Below are 27,289 nucleotides of genomic sequence, written 5' to 3' on the forward strand. Positions count from 1 at the left end.
ATGGCCTCTAGCATGAAGAGCTTCAAGCATCCTTCTCTGCTGCTGTCTAAAGCAGATAAATGTGAGTGTAACGCAGCAAAGAGGCAGATGAGACGACTGGATCATTCCAGCCCTACTAGTAGCTTGAATTATTCAAATGAAGACGGCTCAGGCACTGAGCAAACTGGAATCTCATCAGACAAACAAGATGAGGGTTAAAAATGTTGTCATTTTCCCTCTGATTTTTTTCAAGCTTCGTTTAAATTCTGAAAATGCCCAGTAGTACCTGCTAAGTGACTTACAAAGAAGAATTTAGTCACGCCATGTGCATTCACCCTGAGGTGAAGTGTTTACTAGGAGAGTGTCACAGAACATCAGTGACGCATTAGGTTCAGTGACGCATTCCATTGGGGTGGAACCAATAGGGTTTTATGAAAATTAATTGGAATGCTGTGAAAATTACTCTGAGCCTACAGTGTCAAATTTAACAGAGAAATATGTTCTTTGTAGAGTTGTGGGGCTTTTCAGGGAGTGGTTTGAGGAGTTGGTTTGTTTTACACAATTCTGTGGAATTCTGCAGCAGAGATATAATTCTGTTTTGAACTCTATAGGCTGTTTTGAACCATCCTATGTTATTTTGTATTAAATGCTATAGGGATGAAATTCATCCCCATGCAGCGGGCCTGCACAAGCTTTCTGCACCACTAGAATCCTATTTTGAGGGCTTAAGAGGGAATTAATTGATCCTTAGAAAATTGATGCTGGCCCTCGGCACAGGGGTGAATTTCACCCCACTGCTTTTCTACAAAGATACCCAAACAACATGTGCACGTAGACAGTTATTTTCTAATTATAATAGTGGCAAAATGTGTTTTTGTTTTTCCAGAAGAGATGGCTGGAATATGGGAATAGACATGTCCATCCCCTTTCTATTTAAAAAATAAACCAACATCAAAAAGAAAAGGAGTACTTGTGGCACCTTAGAGACTAACCTTAGTCTCTAAGGTGCCACAAGTACTCCTTTTCTTTTTGCGAATACAGACTAACACGGCTGCTACTCTGAAACCTGTCATTAATTCTCTCATCTTCTCATTTTGGAAAGAGCCTGATCAAAAGCCCACTGAAGTAACAAAGACTCCTATGCACTTCAGTGGCCTTTGGACCAGACCCTCAAGAACATACAGATTCTATTTTAAATAGGTTTTTATACTATGCTCATCACCATGGATCTGAGCACCTTCCAGAACCTCAGTAAGGGACGTGACTAAGATTTGTCATGTTGTTTGGTCTCTCATCCTTTCCCGAAAGGAGAGATGTGTGCAGAGAACATGTTTGGGTAGGGTTTTTATGGTGTGTTTTTTGTTTTGGTGTCACTCAAGCCCGTCTTTGTCTTCAAGAGGACAGAGTGAGATATGCTTTGTTTTCTTCTGTGTCTGTTTTATCAAAACAAGTAACTGATCATAAATCCTCCTGTGACTGATTTTGCAGGTCGAGACTATGTACGGGACAAAATCTGTCAAGAATTCAACACCATGGGAAAAGACAACTTCCGAACTCTGTATGTACCCCCCAGAACACTGAAGCATTGACTTTGAACCCATACTGCTAAGACACAGCACACAAACCAAGTTAAAGAAAAATATTATAAAAAGAAAAAATAATGTTATAAGTTTTAACTATAATTAAATTCTATAAATGGTGAGTCCTATTGATTTCAGTGGGACCAGTCACATGAATAAAGTTAAACACCTGCATGTTTTCAGGATCAGGGCCTTAAACTGTAAGTTGTTTGTCTGCCTTGAATTTTCAAAAGAAGTTAATTACCTAAATCCTATTGCATTTTAATGGAATTCGGTGCCTAGCTCCCTTAGGATTTGAAAATCCCAGCCTTCTACTTGAATGGCAGCATCTGTCTTTCTGACCCCATTTCTAGCAAGCTAGCAGGTGTCTATCTGAACTGGGAAGCACGCTCCCAGCTGCAGTTTGGATGTACCCTTAGACATTTAACTGCCTGATCTGCAGCTGCTATCAGTACTTAGGCATGTATGTGACACCAGATGTATCCATAGATAACTGTAGAAGGAAATCTGTGTCCACAATTACTTCTGGCTGCAAAGCTGTGGGAACAAACTGGAAGCCTGGATACAGGCATGCTGAAAATAAGGCTCTATGCCTATAGCACAGATTCCGGTGACATTTAAAGAAGTCAAAATGTTGCTTTAAAAGAAAACGCTTGTTCGTATTTCAGACCCAGAGCTGCTATTCTTCATGTAAAACTTGTAATTGCAATCAGACAGATTTCTTTCAATAGGGTTTCAGTGAATAATAAATACTTCCCCAAACTGGCCATAAGAGCTTTGCCTCCTGTTTGTTCTCAGAGCAATCATCCTGAACAGCAAGAAATTCTCCAATGCCACCTTTGAAGAGATCAGTCACCTTGTGAAAGAGGTGGTCTTCCTGGCAGAAACGTGTTGTGTCAAAGGGGTTCACCCCAGCTGCTATGAAACTGGGGTAAGTCATGCTCTGTAGAATCACAGTATCTTAAATACGATGCATTTATTAAAGAAAACAGCTTCTAACTATAGACAAACAAACAGGCTTCCATGCAGCTTTGGCCTCAACTTTTTCTCCCTTGTTTACCAGGCTCCATCCTGTATGACGACAAAGGAAACCCATTCCAATTTAGGCTTAAATAGTTTCTTGTAGCATTTATTTTGCACATTTTAAGACTACGCTATTACCAGCTATAAATTACTTCTTCTGGGGGGAGGGAGACATTTTCCAAGTCTCTGGTCTCTGCTGTGTTCTTCCCCTTTTTTTCTCCACTCTCTTGTTGTCAGTCACTATCTTTTATACCCTATTCTGTAGCTTTGCACAGACTAAGTTACCTCATCTGTAAACCTATCCATTCTAAACCCCTGACTAAACATTTTTATGCACAAATCACAATAACTAACCCAAACTAATTCATTTTTGCTTAAACTTCTTTTTACTTGTCTAACTTGTATCGTCTGTTCTCTGCTATTAATCCCACTGGCTCCTTCCAGTTTTTTTAATCTTACTGGTCTGTTTTTGTGGCCTTGGGTTTTTGCTTGTTTTGGGAGCACCTAAAATTAACAATTCCCTCATGAGGCTCTGTTTCACTTTGCTATTTACACAGACCAAGGTTTTACAAAGCAAGACACACAAACCAGATTTCAGAGTTTATACAACCCTGAAGCTTTTCCAGCTACATTCAGGAATGCTGCATGAGCAGAGCGACACACAAATGCCTTTCTACTGTCTTATAGTACTATATATAATATTCATGTCTCTAACGTTATTTAGTTTATATATATTTGACTGACACAATTCATTATGCAGTTTCCCAACAGCACTATCTGGAATTCTGAATGGCATACAGAGGCATCTACTGGCTGAATAATATATTGCACATAACCATATCATTACATGCTTAACAGAGAGAAACAATGTGATGGTTCCAATTTATGTACAGTTATGTACATGCAATGTTGTTTACATTCCAATGAAAGTTTCAAGTGAAAATGGTGGAGAAGTCTGGGGGGAGGTGACTACGTATGGAAGCATCTTGAAATTAATTTAAAAGGTAACGCTGACTATGGCTGAAAGGCGGTGGGGTTTATTGTCTGTTCAGCGCACACATGTAACTCTCATTAATATTAATGGAATTTAATAGAGCTGGGATCCAGCTGCAAAAATCAGGTCTGGATCCAGATTTCAAGCAGCTTGTCATGTGATTAAGAGTTACAGAAAGGGTTAAATTTTCCTGGAATAAAGGAAATGGTATTATCCCTAAAGTCACTGTGACCCCTCTTTCCTCCAACCCTATGCTTTGGTTCAGAGCTTCTGCCTAAAACCTGCTGCTGGTGTCTTGCTACATATTTAAAGGAACAATACACATACCCTCATGTTGCCAAAAGATTGGGGTATGCTGATCCAAGCTTTTGGGTTGAGGCCATCTCTATTTTTTATTTTGGGCAAGTCACTGTCCCACCTTGTGCCTCAGTTTCCCCATCGGTACTATGAGGATAATCATTGTGACCTCCTCTGTAAAGTGCTTTGAGATCTAAAACTGAAAAATGCTATATAAGAACTAAATGTTGTTGTTATATAGTGCCAATGGCTAAGTGGTTTTGCAAATCATATTCAGAGTATGGATGAGGAGCCCCAAAAAGTATTGGGCCACATTTCCTGTGCACAGATCACTGCTCTGGTTTAATCGCGTCTGGAGAAATACAAATGTTGGGATGACTAATATCTAAGAGACCGACTCCTCATCGAAACGGGGTGGCCCACTTCTGCCAACTTAAATACCCATTTCTGGAGTTACACCTGCCTCTTTCCTCTTCAGACCAACTCCATCATGCCAGCACCAAGCCTGAGTGTGTGGACTGGGCATGGGCCAGTGCATCGATGTGGGTGAGGAATCTTCAGACTCTCACCCCAGCCACAGAAGACCCATTAGGTGGACGCTACTTCCGCTATGTGGCTAAGTAGCTCTCCATGCCAGTTACATGCTCCTAACATGGGACAGAGAATTGGAGGACCATGAATGGCCAATCATCTGCTTCTACCTCTCCCACAGGCCTGCTCTCACCTGTCTGTGCCCTGCAGCCTCCTTGGCTCCATGCACTACAGCCCCCCAAATCCTACCTTTCCTCTCTACAGCAGAAATGCATCAGATTGACTGCCAGAAGACCCTGTGCAACAATAGAGGCAGAATTTTGACACTAAGCAACACAACCACATCCACTTTGAGCTACATCCTGCAGTCTTCTCACTTAAAACAAGTCAATGGGAGTTTTGCCTTCATTAGGGCTCCAGAATCCATCCCTTTCTACAGTGATTACCATTAAAAATGGAATGTTTTCCCACAATTACCACTCCGTAGTGTCTGAAATACTGCAGGTATCTCCTGTGCTAAGATAGCCTTCACTGACCACATTGCTAACACTGACTTTGTAATGCAGCCACTGTAGTTCTCCTTCTCCTCTTTTCTTGCTTTGCATTGGAGCCCCCACTATTTCTGGTGCTTGCTTTATGCATTAAGCAATTGGGTTTTTTACTGCTGATAGTGTAAGACGTTTGGGTCAGATACCTTTTAATGCATGTTTTGTGTTATCTCCTTCTTAGAAGCACCCTGAACATAAGTTGGCTTAACAAAAGTCAGAAGTTGGCCAGAGCTACAGTGCTTAACAAGTGGTTAAGCAAGATGGTTAACAAAATTCTCCCACAACTCATTCATCCCTCCTCCCCCCCCCCAAAAGAGTTATCTTGTCCCTCTTCTCACCAGAGAATGAATAGCAGAAGGGGAAATCTCATGTTACTAAGACTGTATTACATTGACAAAGTATTCTGTGGTACATTCATGGGTATGCAATGAATTACTAACTAACGTGGCCCCAATAAACTCCATAAGTGACTGGGAGGGGTTGCAGCCAGCACAGAGGAATAAGGTAGTGACACTGTGGTTCTGTACAACATACCTGTGCTTATGTCCCCAAGATAGGTATCACCAGCCCAACCCCCCACAGGGCTCCTCCACAGAGCCTGCTTCTTTGAGCTGTGTGCAGAAGTGGATTTCACCTATAGAAGGAGACAATGTTTTACTTAAAGAAAGTGAAAACTGTAATTACTGCTAGACTGAGAACTTGGACATTAATGTTCTCTCATTTCTTTTTCTTTCATTCCACCCTACCCCAGTCTTCAGCTCTGTCTGCCAAGTCCTGTGATGAAAACTCTCCTTATCCTGATCACCCAGGGATTGCGGCTTGTTGTACCCAGCAAGGGTTAGAGCGAAAGCTCTGTCTAGCCGCCCTGCACCAACCGCCCAAAGAGTTCCCTACATACGTGGAGCCATCGAATGAAGAACTCTGTGAGGCCTTCAAGAAGGACCCCCAGGATTTTGCAGATAGGTAAGTGTAACCCACACACCTCCTGGATGTGGTGTTCTGGCCCATCTAGTGTCACCAAAACTACTTAAAGAGAGAGAGAGAGATTAATGAGTTTACTCTACAGCCAGCTGGCTTTTTTTCATAGATTCATAAATTCATAGATATTAAGGTCAGAAGGGACCATTATGATCATCTAGTCTGACCTCCTGCACAACGCAGGCCACAGAATCTCACCCACCCACTCCTGCGAAAAACCTCTCACCTATTTCTGAGCTATTGAAGTCCTCAAATCGTGGTTTAAAGACTTCAAGGAGCAGAGAATCCTCCAGCAAGTGACCCGTGCCCCATGCTACAGAGGAAGGCGAAAAACCTCCAGGGCCTCTTCCAATCTGCCCTGGAGGAAAATTCCTTCCCGATCCCAAATACGGCGATCAGCTAAACCCTGAGCATATGGGCAAGATTCACCAGCCAGATACCCAGGAAAGAATTCTCTGTAGTAACTCAGATCCTACCCCTTCTAACATCCCATCACAGGCCATTGGGCCTATTTACCATGAATATTTAAAGATTAATTAATTGCCAAAATCATGTTATCCCATCATACCATCTCCTCCATAAACTTATCGAGTTTAATCTTAAAGCCAGATAGGTCTTTTGCCCCCACTTTTAGGTCAGGCTTTTAAAGACTCATGCTTTAAGCTGCAGAGGCCCCAGGTTCAATCCCGCCCAAGGAAGACCGGGGTCTGTCAGCATTACATAAGCACTAAGAGTTTAGCTTATGAACTTTACACATCTTGAATGTATCCTGAGAACATTGAATCCCTTAGTTAATTTCAAACAAACTCATTCACTAGTCAACAGGTTGTCTCCATTAGATTCTGTTTTTTCTCTCTGACGAACGGTTGGGATGCAGACAAGTGTAAGTGCTATTAAATGGGGGTTAAGCACTTGATAGAAGTTTATCTTGTGTGCTTTATTGTCTCTAGCTCCTGCATGGATGCACAAAGCTGCCAGGGTACAAAGAACCTTTCTCCCCCTACCCACTATGTGTGCCAAGTACAAGGGTTAGAACCACAGTCCCTGGAGACGTGCTCCACTCATAATGGGGCAAAGAGGACCATGGCTTAGCTTAATAAAATTTTATATGGTGTAGCAGTAACGTTCTTAAAGACAATGGGGTCGGAGTGTCTTTCTGGGTGCTGTGTGATCTGAAGAAGGGTCTCTGTGGTGCCTCTCAGCAATGCAGTTTTTAGAGTATCTTCTGCTTGGATTGCAGTAGTTGGGGGTCAGAAGGCACCAGGAAAGGCTGTGTTTCTCTTGGTTCAGGAAGTTAGGACTATTGTTTGTTCTGACTCATATGGTGGAGACATGGTGGAAAAGGTAAGGAGGGGGAAAGCAGAGAGCCCTCTGTAGATCCTGAATCTCTGACTTATTGTCTCATTCCTGGGTTCTCCTAAGGGACTAACATAGGGACTGAGGTTCAGATTTTCAAAGGCGTTTAGGTACTTAAACCTGCAGATAGACACCTAATACAAATGAATTATAATGCCTAGCTTACTCCAGTACCTATCTCCCATTGAAATGAATGTGAGATAGGCCCCTAAACCATGTACGACATTTTTGTAAATTCTGCTAGACACCTGTCTGCATCTTTAAACCCTAAAATCTGGCCCTGAATCTCTCTGTAGAGATTGATAGTAAAATTTCTTTTTAGATACTTTAGAGAGAGATTTTCAAAGGTACAACAGTGATTTAGTCACACAACTCCCACTGACTATCAAAAGTATTTTTGATTGTCTTTGCAAATCTCTCTGCAAATCTCTCCCTAGACACATCAATGTGCGAAAGAGCTGTCTGGTGTTAAGCACCCAAGTTTGCCAACTTTGGACGTAACGCCGCTGTTTATTGTTAGATTTATGAACACATTTACTTTTATTATTTCTTTCCTTCTCCTGGCGCTAGCTGTTTAATAGTCTTAGAAAATGTAACCAAACGACAAGATAAAGTGTCCAATGTGATTGCCTGTAAAGGAAGCAACTGTCTCATGCGCCAGGGATAAAAGAGAGATCCATTAACTCTGACATTTCACCCAAGCAAAACCACGGAGAATTTGGAGCTCATGTGCTACGTTTAGGGCCACCTCTGTGTGGGTGCACAGCTAGGCTGGGGAGAGGGTACATCCCTGTAACACAATAATATGGCAGTCAGTTGTGTGGGAGAGGCAGTTAGAACTACTGCCCGCACTCACAGGCCTATGGTGGATGGGAAGAGGCGTGATCATAGCTTCCTGTCGGCATCATGCTTTATACAAGCATAATGTCTCCCTCCATATGACTTAGGCACTACAGAATCTCTCCTCTTTCCCCCACTTTGCACTCCATGGATGCACAGAGCATACCCTAGCTCTGTGTATTTATCTTTTATTGCTAACCCACCTAATTTGCTCATCAGGGTTGGCAGATGCCAGTCATGACAAAAATGCAATTTATTAAACCATTTATTAATTTATCTGAAACTCATCAGGATGCTACTAAATAGCCAACTTAATATTTTTTATACCATGAGAGTTATGAAGACTCCGTAAGGTCAGGCTGACCTTATGAACTGTAATGATTGTCAAAAAATGCATACGAATAAACAAACTTGCTGGAGTATTTCTGTTCTGATTTCAGTTGGTGGAGCAGTGACGCATTCACATGGGTTTAAGCCCATTTTTGTGAACTGGTTTATGCAGGCAGCCTGCTATATGTTCCGGGCATTTTAAAAAAAAATTGAAAATAGCATACGTTACATTTGCAAAAACACTGGGATGGGATTTTCAGAAGCCCATAAGGGAGTCAGGTGCCCAACTCTCTTCGAAAGTCATTGACTTTCTTCAGGTGCCAAATTCCTTTTGATGTCTTTGAAAATCCCTCTGAGTTAACAAATCCTCCAGCCAAGTACTGTCTCTTTTCTAGGTTTGCTCATGAGTATTCCAGTAACTATGGACAAGCCCCACTCCCCGTATTGGTGGGTTCTATAAAGAGTTACTTATCCATGGTTGGGACTTGCTGCATTTCACCAAGCCCCACTGTGTGCTTCTTGAAAGAGGTAAGTGTGTCCCTCCTTCCCTTGCTTCCTACCAACTTCTATAGCACTACAATTCTAAAAGCTTTTAAAAAATGATGTCTCTTCTATTGGTTCCTTAAGCTTGACACCGTCCCTGTCACAGTGGCATGGCAGCGTGTGCGCAAAATGCAATGCCACACATCGTAAATTATCCGTACCGTATAGAACAATGATGGAGTATTACCTTGTTACCTTAGAACATTCAGGGTGCCATTTGGAAGGCTACCGAAGGATGTAGCAATTCAGCCCTGGCATCCACTGACTTTTAATCATGATTAAGCTGTGCGACTCTCGCCAGTTTTGCTCCAAGAGGAAGCAAGGGAACATTTGCTCTGCATTTGATCCCCCTGGGTTTGCACTCCTTTACTATGTAATTGTTGAAGTCAAACCCAACATTCCCAATAAAACTCAGCTAAAGCTATTAAGTTTCATATCAGGACCTTGCTAAATCACGAATTTTGATAGAAAATCTAAATTTGTCCAAAGTCTACTCCATAGGTTTCACACAACTCTCGACATCTTACCAACTGTCTATAAGATGCTGCCACACATGAAAATGAGCACAAGGGGTTTGGTTGCACCACAATCAAACAATATCCCTCTTATGTAAACGCCATTCTTATTACACTCAAAGTTGTCTAAGAGGAGATGGTTACTGCCATTCATTCATTCATTTTCATTTGTTTAAAAAAAGGCTACCCATCAAACAAGATATGGCCGAATAGTGTAGAGTCTTTCTGTGAGAGATCTATTGCTATGGAGATTCACTGTAATAGGCAGCACAGTCCCTTAAGGGAAACTATGAGAGAATGCAAAATAATTTCCTTGGTGGAGAGAGGGAGCTAGGAAATTAGTGAGGAGGGAGAGAAGTTTACTATGCCACTGGTACCAAAAAGGGGGTTTGCTCTGAATCAGCCTCCATACACTGTCTTACTGTGCACTTCAGGAAGATCGCATTTAGGGTCTATAGTTTTTATTTGGTTTCCTAGCATCACCATGCACCCAGACTGGAATAGGATTTGCTGCTAATGCAGCGGAGGCAGATGCACCAATTCCCTTTGCTTTCAGCCTGTAGGGAAATTAAGTAAACAAACATGATGTTCATTTCCTACTAAGCAGCAGCTGCTAAACATCACTCCAGTCATTTCCAGCAACCTGGAAAACTATTTTATATGTTTCAGAGTAGCAGCTATGTTACTCTGTATCTGCAAAAAGAAAAGGAGTACTAGTGGCACCTTAGAGACTAACCAATTTATTTGGGCATAAGCTTTCGTGAGCTACAGCTCACTTCATCGGATGCATTCAGTGGAAAATACAGTGAGGAGATTTATATACACACAGAACATGAAAAAATGGGTGTTTATCATACACACTGTAAGGAGAGTGATCACTTAAGATGAGCTATTACCAGCAGGAGAGCGGGGGGGGAGAAAACCTTTTGTAGCGATAATCAAGGTGGGCCATTTCCAGCAGTTAACAGGAACGTCCAAGGAGAAGTGGGGGGTGGGGGAAATAAACATGGGGAAATAGTTTTACTTTGTGTAATGACCCATCCACTCCCAGTCTCTATTCAAGCCTAAGTTAATTGTATCCAGTTTGCAAATTAATTCCAATTCAGCAGTTTCTTGTTGGAATGTGTTTTTGAAGTCTTTTTGTTCTAATATTGTGACCTTTAGGTCTGAAATCGAGTGACCAGAGAGATTGAAGTGTTCTCTGACTGGTTTATGAATGTTATAATTCTCGACATCTGATTTATGTCCATTTATTCTTTTACATAGAGACTGTCCAGTTTGACCAATGTACATGGCAGAGGGGCATTGCTGGCACATGATGGCATATATCACATTGGTAGATGTGCAGGTGAACGAGCCTCTGATAGTGTGGCTGATGTGATTAGGCCCTATGATGGTGTCCCCTGAATATATATGTGGACACAGTTGGCATTGGGCTTTGTTGCAAGGATAGGTTCCTGGGTTAGTGGTTCTGTTGTGTGGTGTGTGGTTGCTGGTGAGTATTTGCTTCAGGTTGGGGGCTGCCTGTAGGCAACGACTGGCCTGTCTCTCAAGATTTGTGAGAGTGATGGGTCGTCCTTCAGGATAGATTGTAGATCCTTGATGATGCGTTGGAGAGGTTTTAGTTGGGGGCTGAAGGTGATGGCTAGTGGCATTCTGTTATTATCTTTGTTGGGCCTGTCCTGTAGTAGGTGACTTCTGGGTACTCTTCTGGCTCTGTCAATTTGTTTCTTCACTTCCGCAGGTGGGTATTGTAGTTGTAAGAATGCTTGATAGAGATCTTGTAGGTGTTTGTCTCTGTCAGAGGGGTTAGAGCAAATGCGGTTGTATCATAGAGCTTGGCTGTAGACAATGGATCGTGTGGTGTGGTCTGGGTGAAAGCTGGAGGCATGTAGGTAGAAATAGCAGTCAGTAGGTTTCCGGTATAGGGTGATGTTTATGTGACCATCGCTTATTAGCACCGTAGTGTCCAGGAAGTGGATCTCTTGAGTGGACTGGTCCAGGCTGAGGCTGATGTTGGGATGGAAATTGTTGAAATCATGGTGGAATTCCTCAAGGGCTTCTTTTCCATGGGTCCAGATGATGCAGATCTCATCAATGTAGCACAAGTAGAGTAGGGGCATTAGGGGACGAGAGCTGAGGAAGCGTTGTCCTAAGTCAGCCATAAAAATGTTGGCATATTGTGGGGCCATGCGGCACTTCAAATCAGCGGCACTGCTATGGGTACCCACATGGCCCCACATGGCAGCACTCCTAAATTAGCACACTGCAAGCTCCAGTCCAGAGCCACAGATGGAGGATCACTGCTGTGACCTTCTCAACATGGAGATCAGGATCTCCCAGGGGTGGGGAATCACAAATTGGTGACAGGGGATCATATATTGCTAAATAGTAAAGCAGGCCTGGCTCGATGAGAGATGGTCCTGGTAGGGAAGCAGAGGTCCCAGACTATAAAAGATAGAGAATCACCCCCTTTGGATGACAGTGATCTTAAGAGAAAGGAAGTAAGTTTGGAACTCTAAATAAAAATAAAGAGATTCGGAAGTTAAAAGCCACTTTTGAAAAGGAGTGAATTACTAGGAAGGGAAATGCAAATGACTGAGAACTGCCAAGTTAACATATTCAGACCTGAATTTCTGACACTCCTCAGGACAGAGAAGAGGGCAGCAGTTCGTCAGCATTGCAACCAGTAAAAAGGGTATTCATGACAGGAAGAAGGGGCTCCAGTTGGAGTACCCTAGGTGACAAGACATCTTACATGAGCCTAAAGACTATATAAATATCTCCTTGAACCATCGCAAAACTGAAGGACCACAAGTGATAGTGGACATCTAGGAAAGCTGTGTGTAATTTCAGCATTGCATTGAGGGTTAATGGGGATATTTAGATTAATTTAGGATAATAAACTGAATGACACACTGAATGCATCCGATGAAGTGAGCTGTAGCTCACGAAAGCTTATGCTCAGATAAATTTGTTAGTCGCTAAGGTGCCACAAGTACTCCTTTTCTTTCTGCGAATACAGACTAACACGGCTGCTACTCTGAAAACTGACTGATAAGAATGCTCCCATAGACTACAAGTAAAGGAGTCAATCTGTGCCTAATGCAGTTCTTCTCCTTTCTGTTCCAGAGGTTAGAAAGAAAGACTCTGTCCATACTCACCACCATGTCAAACAGAATTTGTTCCCGCTATGCAGTATATGGGAAGGAAAAATCAAAGTTCAGGTACGAAGGCAATACTATATGTTCAGAAGTGAAGGTGTTTCATATTTGAATTTCCTGTTTCCTGTAAATTTGTAATAAGATTCAGCAGGATTTGAAAAATAAGTGCACTATTGTATTCTGTGGAAAAGTACTGTATTTGGTAGAGGTGCAAAGCAACCAGTCTAACCTATTACCGTTCTTTTGTAGCATGTCAAAACTGTGAAATCCTTGTTTAGATGGGCTCCCATTCAACCCAAGATTATTTCAGCTGACATGGCTACAGATCTCTCTTGTGTATGGTTGGTGGAGTCTCACATCCAATTAGAAGGGTGCTCAAGAGGCATATACTTACTGTTTCTAGTCTGCAGAGATAAGAGAGTAGATTGGGCTTTCGGCTTTGTAGTGGCATTGTGAACAGCGGGAGTGTTGTTTGTGTACTGAACACAGAGAGCAAGATATTAATGTTCCGGGCTCTTGACTAGTGCCGGAAGGTGGGATAACATAAGAGTGTATCAAGGATAAAGGTGGCAAGTGCTCATGGATACTCTTGGTTTCAGAGTTAAATTTGGGTATGGAGCCATGCCTCTGGATTTCCCAACTCCAGCTATTTAGGCCAACATCTTCAAATGAGATGTCTCAGGTTTGGCACTTTAATTAATGTGCTGCTTTTCAGAGCTGCTCAGCACCCATATGGAATCACAAGTGCTCAGCGCCTCTGAAAATCAAGACTACTTATTTAAGTACTTACACAGGGAAGGATGTACCTAAATTTAGCCACCCATGCTTGAAAAAGTTGGTCTTTTTCTTTCCCAACTACACTGTTTTAATGAGATTCTTTCAAACATTAGTCCATCGTTAGAGAGGGCTAAAGTATGACATCTCTACTCACCTGTAACTCAGTCATTGCTCAGGCATCATTCCCAGTGACTTCACAGGGAGCTTGTCAGAGTAGAACAATATACCACGTGAGGAGGAATTGGCCCAATGATCCTGGTTTATGCAAGCATGTTAAAGCATTTCAGTCTTCCAGTTCATTATGGTGCACTCACCATTAGAACACCCACTTGCAACAGGGCATAATGTTGCAGGTACGCCCAGTTCCAACCCCTTCTGCTGGCCATCTCCATCTGCGTGGGTCTTCCATGGCCTGGCCCTCCAGGCAAGTCACCTAAGAGTTCAAAGTTCAATCCCCTTTCAGGGCATTCAAAGTCCCAACACACACACAAGCTCCTGAGCTCAACTCACCATTCTTACTGGACTTCTCTTCAGTTCCCTGCCCCTTATAGCCTCCCCGATACAGAAGCCTGCTCTGCGGGTCTCTTCTATTCTTTAGTCCCCTTCCAGAAGGTCTCCCTGGACACTTGGCCCCTTGTTCCAAGGGTCCGCCACATACTTAGCTCTATTCCTGTGGCTCAGTTCTTCAGCCATAGACAACACCAAATTCATAGGCCTTCCCACACAGACAAATACTTCTCCCACGACAATCTCTTCCACACCTAGCTCTCTCAGCCTGTGTAAAGCCCAGCAGGTCTATACACAGGCCTGTAGGGTTGCTAGGCAGTGAACACCAGCTCCACACTGACACCTGTTACCAGCTTGTGCACCCCAACCCATGACCCACTGCAGACACCAACCCCAGGAAGTCTGACCTCTAGGGGGTTGACAGACAACAGCTTCATGGCACCTGATTGTCTCCGTACACTGTCTAAACCCAAGGGCCATTCCAGGAAGTGTCTAGGCAATAATGCAGAGTACTACCTGGCTGCCGTGACCACCCTACATTCTCTGTTCCTGAATTCCCAGTATTGATCTTGAACCTTGACCCCCATTCGAACCCTGGAATACCCACATGGCCCCCGATACCTGGTATTGGCCCTCGGCCTGATCTCCAACTTGTCTCTAGCTCTGTTCTTTGGCCTGACTCGCTGCCTGACTAGTGACCCTGGTACTTATTCTGAAGCCCAGCGGTTGTTTCTGCCTACTGAGTTCCTGCCACTAGTCCAGCTTATCTTCACCCAGGATCCTGACAGCCTGCTTTTAAGGCCCAAGTGCCTGATGGATCACCACCTAACTCAGGCCAGGAGGCAATCAGTCATTCACCCCACTGGTGTTGGTTGTGTCTCTAATTGAGGTTCTTCCCTTTCTCTGGCAGATGATGGGGAAACACCATCACATTGCTTTTCTATTTTTAGTCCATATTTTAAAAAGCCATAAGATATATGCGGGTCATCTTAGTAGGTTGAGAGCTAAAGTATTGGCAATAAAAGACTTTGTTGCCCTTCCCTGCTCCTGGTTCAACATTCAATAAAAAATTTACCGTATTTGTTTTTTCAGACCTTCTGCAGCCATAGTGTGAAACAAGCAAATCTCTTTTTAGTTACTCGTGTTCAAAATTCGTGGCACTTATCCTACAAATGTCAATAGACAGGACTTAAGAACAGTAGGCAGACTTTGGAATGGCTAAAATACCTAATTCCATTTTGCATTTTGTGACTGTCTAGCACCTTAACAATGTTTGCTCAGAAGATACCCTCTGCCTCGTTTGAGGACATTTCCCCACTAGCTGAAGACTCTGCTGAGGTGTTTTCCAAGTGCTGTAATTCCATGACTGAAGACTGCATGCTGAAGGAGGTAGGAATCCCAGAATTCTAGACAGAGCAGACCTCTTAGGTCATCTAGCAGAGTGGCTCTTCACTTTGTTGAGCCCACAAGCCAAAAAATGGCCCCAAAAGTCATGCCACAAAAGCTTGTGGGATTTGGATCAAAGGGAGAAACAATGGGAGGCATTGGAATGCTTTGAGCAATAGGTTGGGCAAACTGTCAGGTCTTGAGGACTTGTGTGTAGGGGTGGTGGGGACGCTCAGTGGGGCTGGCAGGGGTCTGATGCTGGGTGGGGGTTTGGGAGCCTGTGGGATGGTGGGCTGTTTCCTTTCTCTTCTCCCACCTCTGCCTGCTTAGTACTCACTTCAATGAGTACTGTTTTGGGATGCTGGCTCTGCAGCCTCTAGAAACAGCACATCCGCTACCCCAGAATTAGGTTCTCTAGGCAAGTGGGAGGAGGGGAAGGCAGAGAGCTGTGTGGTGACTGGGTTGGGAGGTGGAAAAGGGCTAAGGTGGCAGGAGCAGCAGAAGAGAAAAGGGAGAGAGCAAGATGTGCTCCCTGGATCCTACAAACTGCAGGATTTGGCTTTTTTCCCCTCAGTCCATAAAATAAGGGTCACACCCTGTAGACTGAGAAACACTGACTTAGTCCAGACTCCTTGCTGGTGCAGTAGTATACCACACTGTACGCTTGGTTGTGCTTTGGTGCAGTTTTGTTTAACATGTCTCAAGTAGTTGAACTTCCACAATCACTTCCCTTAGAAAATTCTTAGGAGAAGGCCAGAGTTTGAAAATATTTTGGCTGCCCAATGGGAGTTAGGAACCTAAACACCTTTAATAATCTCGCCTGAAGTGCATAAGCTTCGTAAGTGCTATCATTTCATTCTTCAAAGGGGCTTGTTTTGTTTCTGCTGCTTATTCCCTCTGGGTTTCTTTTCCTTTAGGGTATGTCTACACTTACCGGTAGGTTGGAACTGCTACAATCGATGCAGCGAGTATCAATTTAGCGGGTCTGGTGAAGACACGCTAAATCGATGGGAGAGCACTCTCCCGTCGATTTGTGTACTCCACCTCCCCGAGAAGCATAAGGGAAGTCAACAGGAGATGCTCTCCTGTCTACCCAGCACAGTGTAGCCACTGCCGTAAGTGGATCTAACTACATCGACTTCAGTTACGTTATTCACGTAACTGAAGTTGCATAAATTAGATGGATTTACTGTGGTAGTATAAGCCAGCCCTAGTTTCAGATGACTGTACTAATTTAAAAAACTTCTTTGAAATGGGATCTCTAGAGAGTAGCATGAGTGATTCCATTCAATTTCCCATTTCATGTATTTATTTCTGTATTTGTAATTGAGTTTTCAAATCACCAGCTAACTTATTAGTATAATAATCACTTGTGCTGCTAATTGTTTCCCCTATTTCTTTATTTACTCTTCCTCATGGAAGAAGTTGTTAACAGATGGATTTCTCTATTTGATAGGTGCCCATCACACTGCTGTGGGGTTTGAGTAAATACATCCACTGAAAATTCTTTTATTCAGTTTCTATATTGACTCACCCATTAGTTTCCCTCTGAGACAATAATGTATTTGTGGGGGAAATGTCTTCCTAACCTCAGTCTTTAGGTTTTATGTCCTAAAGTTTGGGGATTAATATCAGTTCTACAGTTTTATCCTAGATAGTCAAATAGTGGATGATATTCTTATTCAGATTGGGCCAAGATTTTCAACAGTGACTAGTGATCTGGGGTATCTCAATTTTGGGGTGTCCAGCATCAGATACTTACAGCTTTCAGAGAGTGAGTGCTCAAAGCTTTCCAAAAAAATCACCTTGATGGCATCCCACGTTGGGCACCTAAACATGGACTCACTAGTTACTTTTGAGTGTCTTAACTTCAATGTCTAATCCTCTTCTAAAATCGACTCAGCTTTTACAATGATGCCTTGTGACAGTAAGATCCATGTGTGCAAACAAAGTTGGCTTTGACTGATTACTGTTAAGATGATATGGACTCTAAGCATTTGAAAACTGACACGTAACCCTGAGCATTGCACCCAACCCTGCACATTCAAAGTCCAATACCAAAGTTCACTACTTGGACTTCGTGATGTTTGTGGCATGTAGGAAAAGTTAAGCCAGTTTTCAGAGGCTGCAAAAGCCAGAGTCATGCCTTTTGGGTATCTCAACCATCAGGAATTGGTTCTGATATTGTAATCCTTCTACCACGTGTGTTTATTGTTTGACACATTGTCAGTTTGAGACCGTTTGGGATCTAGAGTTGTTTGACAGCACAGAGCTAAATTTCCCTCCAGCTTGTGCAATTCACTTAAGGACTTATGAACTCACTTGCTTTTCTCACTCTGAACTCCAGGAACCAGATCCAAAGCCCAGACAGTAACTGGAAACGCTGCTGGTCCAAACACAACAGACTTATTATTAATAATAGATAAGGCACTGGAGGAATGACTGCAGGGCTGGGAGTCAGGGGGTCCTGAGTAGTAATCATAGCTCTGCCACTGACTCACCATTTGGCCTTGAGCAAATCATTTCACCTTCCTGCTTGTTTCCCCATCTGTAAATGGGGTTGATAATATTTATCCACATGCCTCCTAAGGGCATAGTGGGAATTTAGTAGTCAGTGTCTGCACACTGCTTAAGACAGGTAAACCATTGTAAAAATGTCAGGTATCACTATACTTCAGCCCTTAAACTCATTGCTGTCTTCTTTATAGTTATCAGAACTCACCACAAAAATCTGCACTAAACTATCATCCAAAGACGAAAAATTTTCTGATTGTTGCAAAGGAAAAAATCTCCTGGAAAACTACTTCTGCATGTATTCACTGCAACCTGCTAAATCCCCTCAACTGCCGGAACTCCAAAGGCCCACAGACGAACAGCTGTGCACTGGTGATGGGAGCCATCAGATGGATCGGTACATAGTCTCATTGCCCTCCTTCCCCAGCCCAGACAGAACAATGGTTACCACTGTCCAAGCGGAGCCTTAGTTTCATTCTAACCCTTCTGAAAGGCACTGGGTTAATTGCCTTTGGTTTAGGATTATTCATATCACTTGTACGTCAGCAGCATCAAGAGGTCCTCATTGAGACAGGGGCCCATCATGCTTCGGTGCTGCATAACCCTAATAAGAGACAGTTCCTGCCCCCAAAGCGCTAACCATCTAAATAGACAAGACAGACAGAGTGTGTGGGGGGCGGGGAGGGAGGAAATACGATGATGTGAAAAGAAGCACAGAGAGATTAAGTGACTAACCCAAGGACACGCAGGGAGTCAGTGTCAGAGCCAGGACTATAACCCAGATCTCCTGAGTCCCAGTCCTGTGCCTTAACCACAAGACCATCCTTCCTCTCTTCAGGGGTATCACCCAGCAGCTCCCAACAGGATCAGGGTCCCATTGTGCATGTTGCTGTACTGACACACAAAGACTTAGGCCCAGAGCTTCAAAGGTATTCAGGCACCTAACTCAATGTGAGCTAGGCACCCGGGTATCTTTGAGGATTTGGACCACAGTCCCTTCCCCCAAACAGCTTACAATCATAAGCAGAAATGTAATGATGATGGGAAGTGTCAGGAAATGTTAAGAATAGGTGGCACTACGAGCCCTGCCTGTGATCCACACTGGAGAAATTGGTGGTTTTGTCTTTGTAAGAAAGCATCATCTAAAGCTTGTCAGCAATGCTGAAAGGAGGGATCTGGTTTCATCCCATGATGAACACGCAAACTAGAGGGTACCATGTTTTTCTTGTCCTGTTGCAGATTCATATTTGAGAAAGCGCGGAGGCAAACCAGCATCCCAGAGGTGTTCCTAAGTAAGGTGTATGATGCTACCCATAATCTTGTCAATGGATGCTGTCCTGCTGCGGATTCCATTGCTTGTGTCTCTAGCAAGGTAACAAGTGTAATCGTTTTCTCTCACACGTTCAGATGCCCTCTGCCTTGCTCTTAAATGTCTCCTTCCCCTAAAATCTTTCCCAAACTCACACAGAGCTTGTATGCGCCAGCCACAGCTAGCGGATCAGGACAATGCATTGTGACAGACAAGGGGATTTCTTGATTATAGAAATATTCCTTTTTTTCTGCACTGCAGAGGCCACAGCTGAGGGGGGAGATATTCAAATTCCTAGCAAAGGCCAATGAGCTATGTGGAGAATATAATGACCTGACATTCCTCGAATTCAAACGGAGGTAAGAATACACATTCCTGATCCTGTAAGCTCTTCTACTTCCGCCATTTGCTCCTAAAGCTTCTCCTCCATTCTTGACTAATAGGGCACTGCCTGCAATATGTCCTGAATATTCCTACGCCCTTTTAAACAACTTCATTTCAGCTGTGTCTTTGCCCCTTTTAAGTTCACTTTCTACACATGTTCTAGTGACCAAGTTCACAGGCGCGAGTGTTTTGGGAAACATAGAAATTTGAAGTGAATCATGGAGGATATTCACAGAAAGCAGATCTATTTGGACCAGAAACCTCACAGAGAATTATGCTCCTCAACTCGCAGCATAGAAATAGCCCGTGTGACCTGTGTCCAGTCAAAAGTGTTCAGAATTAAGGGATGTGTAAATTATCTGTGGCCCAGAGGTGATTTCTCTTGAAAGGGGACAAGGCAATGACTTCTTCTGCCCGCTTTAGTTTTGAGGCAGGGCCAGGGGTGGCAGATCTGTATAATTTTTGGTGGTGTCCAGAATGGGTCCAAGTCCTGCCTGCCCGCCCCCCTCCCACACACACAAACGTACACCTGCCTAAGTCTCTGGGAGGGAGTTTGGGTGCGGGAGGGGTGCAGGCTCTGGGAGGGAGTTTGGATGATGGGTGCGGGCTCTGGGCTGGGGCAAGGGGTTGGGGTGCAGCAGGGGGTGAGGGGTGCGGCACTTATCTTGGGTGGCTCCCGAAAGTAACCCGCACACCCCTCTGGCAGTGGTTCCTAGGCGAGGGGACCGGGGGGGGGGTCTCCGCGTGCCGCTACCTGCAGGCTCCGCCTCTGCAGCTCCCATTGGTCACAGTTCCCGGCCAATGGGAGCTGCAGAGTCAGTGCTCAGGGCAGGGGCAGTGCGAGAAGACCACCCCCACGGGGCCACGGGGACGTGCCGGCCGCTTCCGGGAGTGGCGTGGAGCGAGAGTGAGCAGGAAGCCGGCTTAGCCTCGCTGCGCTGCCGGTGGCAGCGGTCGGGGGCCCCTGGGCCCTTTTAAATCACTCAGGAGTGGCAGGCGGGGCCGGGAGACACTCCAGGGGAGGCATGCGGGGGCTATACGAGGGGCCAGGAGAGAGACCGGGCCCCGAACATTGGTGGAGCCAGGCCCAAGGGGCCCGGAATATTCCTGGAGCACGGGCACCACAGGCCCATATAACTCACCCCCGGGCAGGGCTGCTAGTAGCTGAGACATGTATTTGTACACCAATTAAACAGATCAGTGTAATTTTTACTGCTTATTCTGTCACTAACGCGTCCTTTAAAATCTGACCTGTTGCCACTACATTGCAGACTAAAAGAAAGCTTCAGCAAGACAACGCCTGATGCAACCCCAGCCTCCCTTGCCGAGCTGGTGGAGCAGAGAGCCAATTTCGCCTCCACGTGCTGTATTATGAATGCACCTCCACTGTACTGTGGCGTGAAGGTAAAGTGCCCTCTCTTTCTCTGCTCTCTTCAGTGATGTTCAGGGGTATTTATTTGGTTTTCATCTGTCATGTGACTCCTCCTGTAGCTGCTGTGACTCTGCATTTAGGGCCAAATCCTGCAAATGACCACACAGCCCAAAAAGCCAGCTTTTGTATTTGCTAGGGATCCCTGACGAGGCCACGGAGGAGGGAATCTTCCCTGCCCCTAAGGTCATGGAGTCCCTACGCTTTACTGATTCCATATCTGCTCTGGAAGGGCAATGACCATTGGATGCAGGTGCCAGGGAGTTCTCTGGCCCTGCATCCTCTCCTTCCCAGACCTACCCCAGACCTTCTTCCCCAGGAGGTCCTTCCCAGACCTCCTACCCCATCTCTTCCTGAGAGTGCAACAAGAGCTCCTGCAGAACTAGTACCCCGGAATGGCACCTCCAAAGTCCTTCCCAGGGTACTACCTCCACCCTCAGGGCAAAAGCCACACGCCTCCTGGAGCACCAAGCAGGGTGTACCCGGGAGGAGAAGCTCCCTTATCCTTTGACTGGGTGCACCACGTACTCCCCCTGTGCTGCCCACTCTCCCCGTCACCCCATGGCCCACTGGAGAGAAGTACTACAGCATTAGCATGGCCCAGTGGACATGATGGGGGCTGTGCTTAGCCTCTGTACAGGGGCCCAAGCAAAAGAACACTCCTAGTGTCCTCTCCCCGCACTGTGGACTTGCTTAGCCTGGGCACAATCTAGCCTGCTTTTCAGGATACCCACTGAATGTCTTATTTCAGGACAAAAGCAAGGTTTGGGCGGGTTTGGGTGGAGGAACTGCTCCAGCAATATCTGAGAATAACAAGGGGTGATGTTATCCTCTAAGTGGCACCTATAGCTGGTGTCCAGACAGCACCCAGCAGTGATCACCTGGTGACTAAGACCTCTTGACTCAACGGCGACACTTAATGCTTCTTACTTTCCTGGCAAATAGGCGGTAGCTCTACAAGTAAGCCATCTTTATCAATGACCTGGAAGAAAACATAAAATCATCACTGATAAAGTTTGCACATGACCAAAAAGTTGGAGGAGTGGTAAATAATGAAGAGGACAGATCTCTGATTCCGAGCTATCTGGATCACTTGATAAACTGGTCACAAGCAAACAATATGCATTTTAATATGGCTAAATGTAAATGTATATATCTGGGAACAAAGAATGTAGGTCATGCTTACAGGATGGATGACTCTATCCTGGGAAGCAGTGACTCTGAAAAAGATGTGAGGGTCACAGTGGACAATCAGCTGAACATGAGCTCCCAGTGTGATGCTGTGGCCAAAAGAGCTAATGTGATACTGGGATGTGTAAACAGGGGAATCTCGAGGTAGGAGTGGAGAGGTTATTTTACATCTGTATTTGGCACTGGTGTGACCACTGCTGGAATACTGAGTTATTCAAAACGATGTTAATAAATTGAAGAGGGTTCAAAGAAAAGTCACAAGAATGATTAAATGATTAGAAAACTTCCCTTATAGTGATAGACTCAATGAACTCAATCTATTTAACTTAACAAATCGAAGGTTAAGGTTTCAGAGTAGCAGCCGTGTTAGTCTGTATCTGCAAAAAGAACAGGAGGACTTGTGGCACCTTAGAGACTAACAAATTTATTTGAGCATAAGCTTTCGTGGGCTACAGCTCACTTCATCAGATGCATAGAATGGAACATATAGAAAAAGATAGATAGATAGACACATACAGAGAACATGAAAAAGCGGAGTAAGAGGCTAATTAATTAAGATGAGCTATTATCAGCAGGAGAAAAAAAAGCTTTTGTAGTGATAATCAAGATGGCCCATTTAGACAGTTGACAAGAAGGTGTGAGGATACTTAACATGGGGAAATAGATTCAATATGTGTAATGACCCAGCCACTCCCAGTCTCTATTCAAACCCAAGTTAATGGTATCTAGTTTGCATATTAATTCAAGCTCAGCAGTTTCTCGTTGGAGTCTGTTTTTGAAGCTTTACGGTTGCAAAATTGCCACTTTTAAATCTGTTACTGAGTGGCCAGAGAGGTTGAAGTGTTTTCCTACTGGTTTTTGAATGTTATGATTCCTGATGTCAGATTTGTGTCAAGATTGTCCAGTTTGGCCAATGTACATGGTAGAGGGGCATTGCTGGCACATGATGGCATATATCACATTGGTAGATGTGCAGGTGAACGAGCCCCTGACGGCATGGCTAATGTGATTAGGTCCTATGATGGTGTCATTTGAATAAATATGTGGACAGAGTTGGCATTGGGCTTTGTTGCAAGGATAGGTTCCTGGGTTAGTGTTTTTGTTGTGTGATGTGTGGTTGCTGGAGAGTATTTGCTTCAGGTTGGGGGGCTGTCTGTAAGCGAGGACTGGTCTGTCTCCCAAGATCTGTGAGAGTGAGGGATCATTTTTCAGGATAGGTTGTAGATCTTTGATGATGTGCTGGAGAGGTTTTAGTTGGGGGCTGAAGGTGACAGCTAGTGGTGTTCTGTTATTTTCTTTGTTGGGCCTGTCCTGTAGTAGGTGACTTCTGGGTACTCTTCTGGTTCTGTCAGTCTGTTTTTTCACTTTAGCAGGTGGGTGTTGTAGTTTTAAGAATGCTTGATAGAGATCTTGTAGGTGTTTGTGTCTGTCAGAGGGATTGGAGCAAATGCAGTTGTATCTTAGAGCTTGGCTATAGACAATGGATCGTGTGGTTTTGTCCTGGATGGAAGCTGGAGGTATGTAGGTAAGTATATACCTTCAAGTCAGCGGCACTACTATGGGTATCCGCATGACTCCACAGTATGCCAACATTTTTATGGCTGACTTAGAACAATGCTTCCTTAGCTCTCGTCCCCGAATGCCCCTACTCTACTTACGCTACATTGATGACATCTTCATTGTCTGGACCCTGGAAAAGAAGCCCTTGAGGAATTCCACCATGATTTCAACAATTTCCATCCCACCATCAACCTCAGCCTAGACCAATCCACGCAAGCGGACCATTTCCTGAACACTACTGTGCTAATAAGCGATGGTCACATAACACCACCTTATACCGGAAACCTACTGACCACAATACTTACCTACATGCCTCACAAATATGGGGGGAAATCTCAAGCCCAACATTCTGGTTTTATTGCCTTTTAATGAGAGCTTGCCTGAGTAAAAACACCTGGATTTGGCCCATATCAATTCAAATATAAGCAGAGAGAAATTATTTAAGATTTTGTTCATCATGCATACTCTGTAAGGCCCTGATTCTGTAAGGCTCCATGCAGGGAGATTCCTGAGCCCAAATGACACCTCACTGAAGTCACTGGGGCTCCACACAGATGAAGAGGGTGTGTTCACCCATAACAAGTTGCAGGATCAGGGCCAGCGGTTGGGAGCGGTGAGTGGTCAGAGTCTTGCCTTTGCATGGTTGGGAGACAGGTCCTCAGAGAATGTCTTTCATCCGCCCAAATACACCCCCAGCAAAACTTGGTTAATTTCTTGACCTCTTGCATCCAGAAGCACCAGAGCAGCCAGCTAATTTGGGAATCCTATCGATCAATCGATTGATTGCCACCTGACAGCATTCTAGCTGGTGATAATCTGTCCACCTTCATCACAGCTTTAAGTGACAGCATAATAGCCAAATATTATATATTCCTTATATAATTCCTTATAAGTTCAGTCCATTCTTCCTGTTGAGCTCATTGTGAGTGCTTGGAGGATAAACCATGAGAGCTCAGTCAGTTGAGCTGATTATAAAGTCCTTTTGGTTGGTCATTTTCCCGTGTGTGTATCCTCATGTCCCTGTCCTGAAGTTATCCTTCCTGGGATCACTTTCTCATGGCTTTGATTAGTAGGAAGTTGCCAACCAATTTGCCTTCTATTCCCTAATTCATACTGCTAAAAATTTACTTTTTCCAAAACCTCTTTTTGTTTTATGTCTTTTTTTTGTCTTCTTGGCAACCATTTAAAACTGGCTGGGTATTGATGAGTATCCAGTCCGACAGGGGGACTTCCACAGTCCTTTCCCGTAGGATCTGAAATCTAGGACCGGATTGCCACCTCTTCCCCACACACATGAAACACAGGCCTCAGTTACTCTCCATTGGTTGGGGGGAGTGTTTTTTTAATACGATGCCTTTCCCTGGTACGTCTAACTTTTAAAATCATATAGACCCAAAGGCTATAGCTAGCTAAGAGGGCAATTTTTAGGAGCTTTAAAATATACAATTGTTTTATGAGCATGAGAATGAGCTTTACTTTAGGGTCTAGTGTGTGGTTGGGTCTGTTTCTGTTATATAGTAGTGTTCCTAAATCTCCCTGCATTCTTAGAGAGTACTTTGCTTTTCCTGCCAGCTTTTTCCCTTACTACTTTTCTGGCCAAACTATGGCCTCGTAAGTAACGACTATGTATCTGCCCTGAGCACAGGGCACCCAACAGGTGTGCCGTCCTTTGAGCACACCAAGCAGTGAATTGTGATGGAGAATCACGATTCATTTTCTGGTTCCCTCCCCTGGCTTGGGTGGAAAGGGGCAGGGGGGGACAGGGAAGTAATCTGTGAGTGATCAATACCAATAGTAAATTATTTCCCTTCTGCATCTGCTGAGCTGCTCAGGATGGGCAGATTCAAGGCTCTGCCTACTCCTGCTCACCTGCTTTGGAAGGGAGGTAGCAAAGCTGTTCTCCCCACAGTACTGTGACCCAGACAGCCTGTGCAGTGATGTAAAGGGCTGCCATACCACACAGCGCTGGCAGGTGAGACAAGCAATGGTGCTACCCTAAATTCCTCATGGGGCCAAAGCCAGCGACAAAACTCCCACTGATTGTGCCCTTCCTCTGTATTTTTCCATTACCCTTATCTGCCATCTCTCATTGAGTCTGCAGAGAGATTTCCAATCAGACTTCATTTCTGGTGGCACCTCTGGCTGATGGTTCCCCTCCTGAGATAATCCCATCACTGGTGAGGTCTCCAGGCCCCCTTGTGTTTGAACACAGTGTTCTCCGGAGCATAGTTAGCTGAGTTAGATTGTAAACACTTGGGTGCTTGGATCTCCTCTCTTCTGTGTTTTGTGTAGCTCTGTTGCACTTTTCTGATGCTCTATAACAACAATAGAAGCATGCTCAGAATAAACCATTCTCCTCATTGTCAGTCAGTCTGTTTTGTGTAGGATTTCCTATTAAGAATACGCAGTATTAAAATCACTTTTAATAAATATAAGCATGTTCTTCTAATAGCTGTAAGCATCCGTCCTCTTTATTTCATGCTCTGTAGGTGGATAATTGCCTCAGATGCATTTATGCTTCCGCAGTGAGCATGGGATGCAAACTAACATTATGGTTCATTTTCTGCCTCACAGTGAGGGACAGAGACGGGTTATATGTTTCTCTTTTCAAAAAAGTCTGTCAAAAACCACAAGTGGAGCTGATCAGTATTTGCTCCTTTTGCACATCTATTGCTGTCACACCAGGATGCTGAGGCTCTGGGTTATTAAAGGCTTGCAAATTTTAGTTTGTATGTAACATCTTATTTATTATTTGTATTACTGTAATAATGCCTAGAGACTCCAAGATCTTGTCGTACTGGGAGCACACACTAAGTAAGAGACAATGCCTGTTCCACACAGTTTACAATCTAAATAGAGAGACAAGGTGGGGGAGGTAATAGCTTTTATTGGACCAACTTCTGTTGGGGAAAGAGACAAGCTTTTGAGCGTACATAGAGCTCTTCTTCAGGAGACCTGATATTACCTCACTCACCTTGTCTCTCTAATATCCTGGGACCAACACAGCTACAACTACACTGCATACTATAATCTAACTAGACAAGACCCGGCGGGGGTCGGGGGGAGAAGAAAAGTATTATTATTTCCACCTTACAAACTGCAATACAGAAAGATTAAACTAACTTACCCAAGGGCACCAAAGAAGTTGACCCTGGATTTCCTGAGCACCAAGCCAGTTCCTTAACCACAAGGTCAACCTTCTTCCAGTACTAGAACAGGAGGTCAGAAGTCAGGCAGATCATCCATTCCCTTCATGGAGCATGAAATTGCCCAATCAAGAGGGCCAGTACCTCACATAGGCAACGCTTACTTCCCTCAAAATAGAGCTTAAATGGGAGTTAAGTGACACATAGACCTGGCACTGGGCTCTACACAGGAGTGAATTTCATCCATAGTCTAATATGAAATTCCATCACAGCCAGGACTCTCCTTACAACATTCCTTTATTGCTTTTTAAATAGGCTACAGAATAATAATGGAATCTTTTGCCCTATTTGCAGATTAACACTGAAGTTGGACACACATGTGACCACGATTCCTGCATGTTGATCTAG

At 44.2% G+C, this 27,289-nt stretch overlaps 1 protein-coding gene across 1 annotated transcript; it reads left to right on the forward strand.

Moving 5' to 3' along the window:
- Positions 1 to 27,289, forward strand: GC (GC vitamin D binding protein). The gene is made up of 12 exons (XM_077814746.1): positions 1 to 145; positions 1,468 to 1,537; positions 2,358 to 2,490; positions 5,704 to 5,915; positions 8,852 to 8,984; positions 12,647 to 12,741; positions 15,222 to 15,351; positions 18,057 to 18,259; positions 19,102 to 19,234; positions 19,433 to 19,530; positions 20,827 to 20,959; positions 27,236 to 27,289. The coding sequence occupies exons 1-12, from the start codon at positions 1 to 3 to the stop codon at positions 27,287 to 27,289; spliced, it is 1,539 nt and encodes a 512-aa protein (XP_077670872.1).

Source organism: Eretmochelys imbricata, chromosome 4, assembly GCF_965152235.1.
Source record: "Eretmochelys imbricata isolate rEreImb1 chromosome 4, rEreImb1.hap1, whole genome shotgun sequence".
NCBI lineage: Eukaryota > Metazoa > Chordata > Testudines > Cheloniidae > Eretmochelys > Eretmochelys imbricata.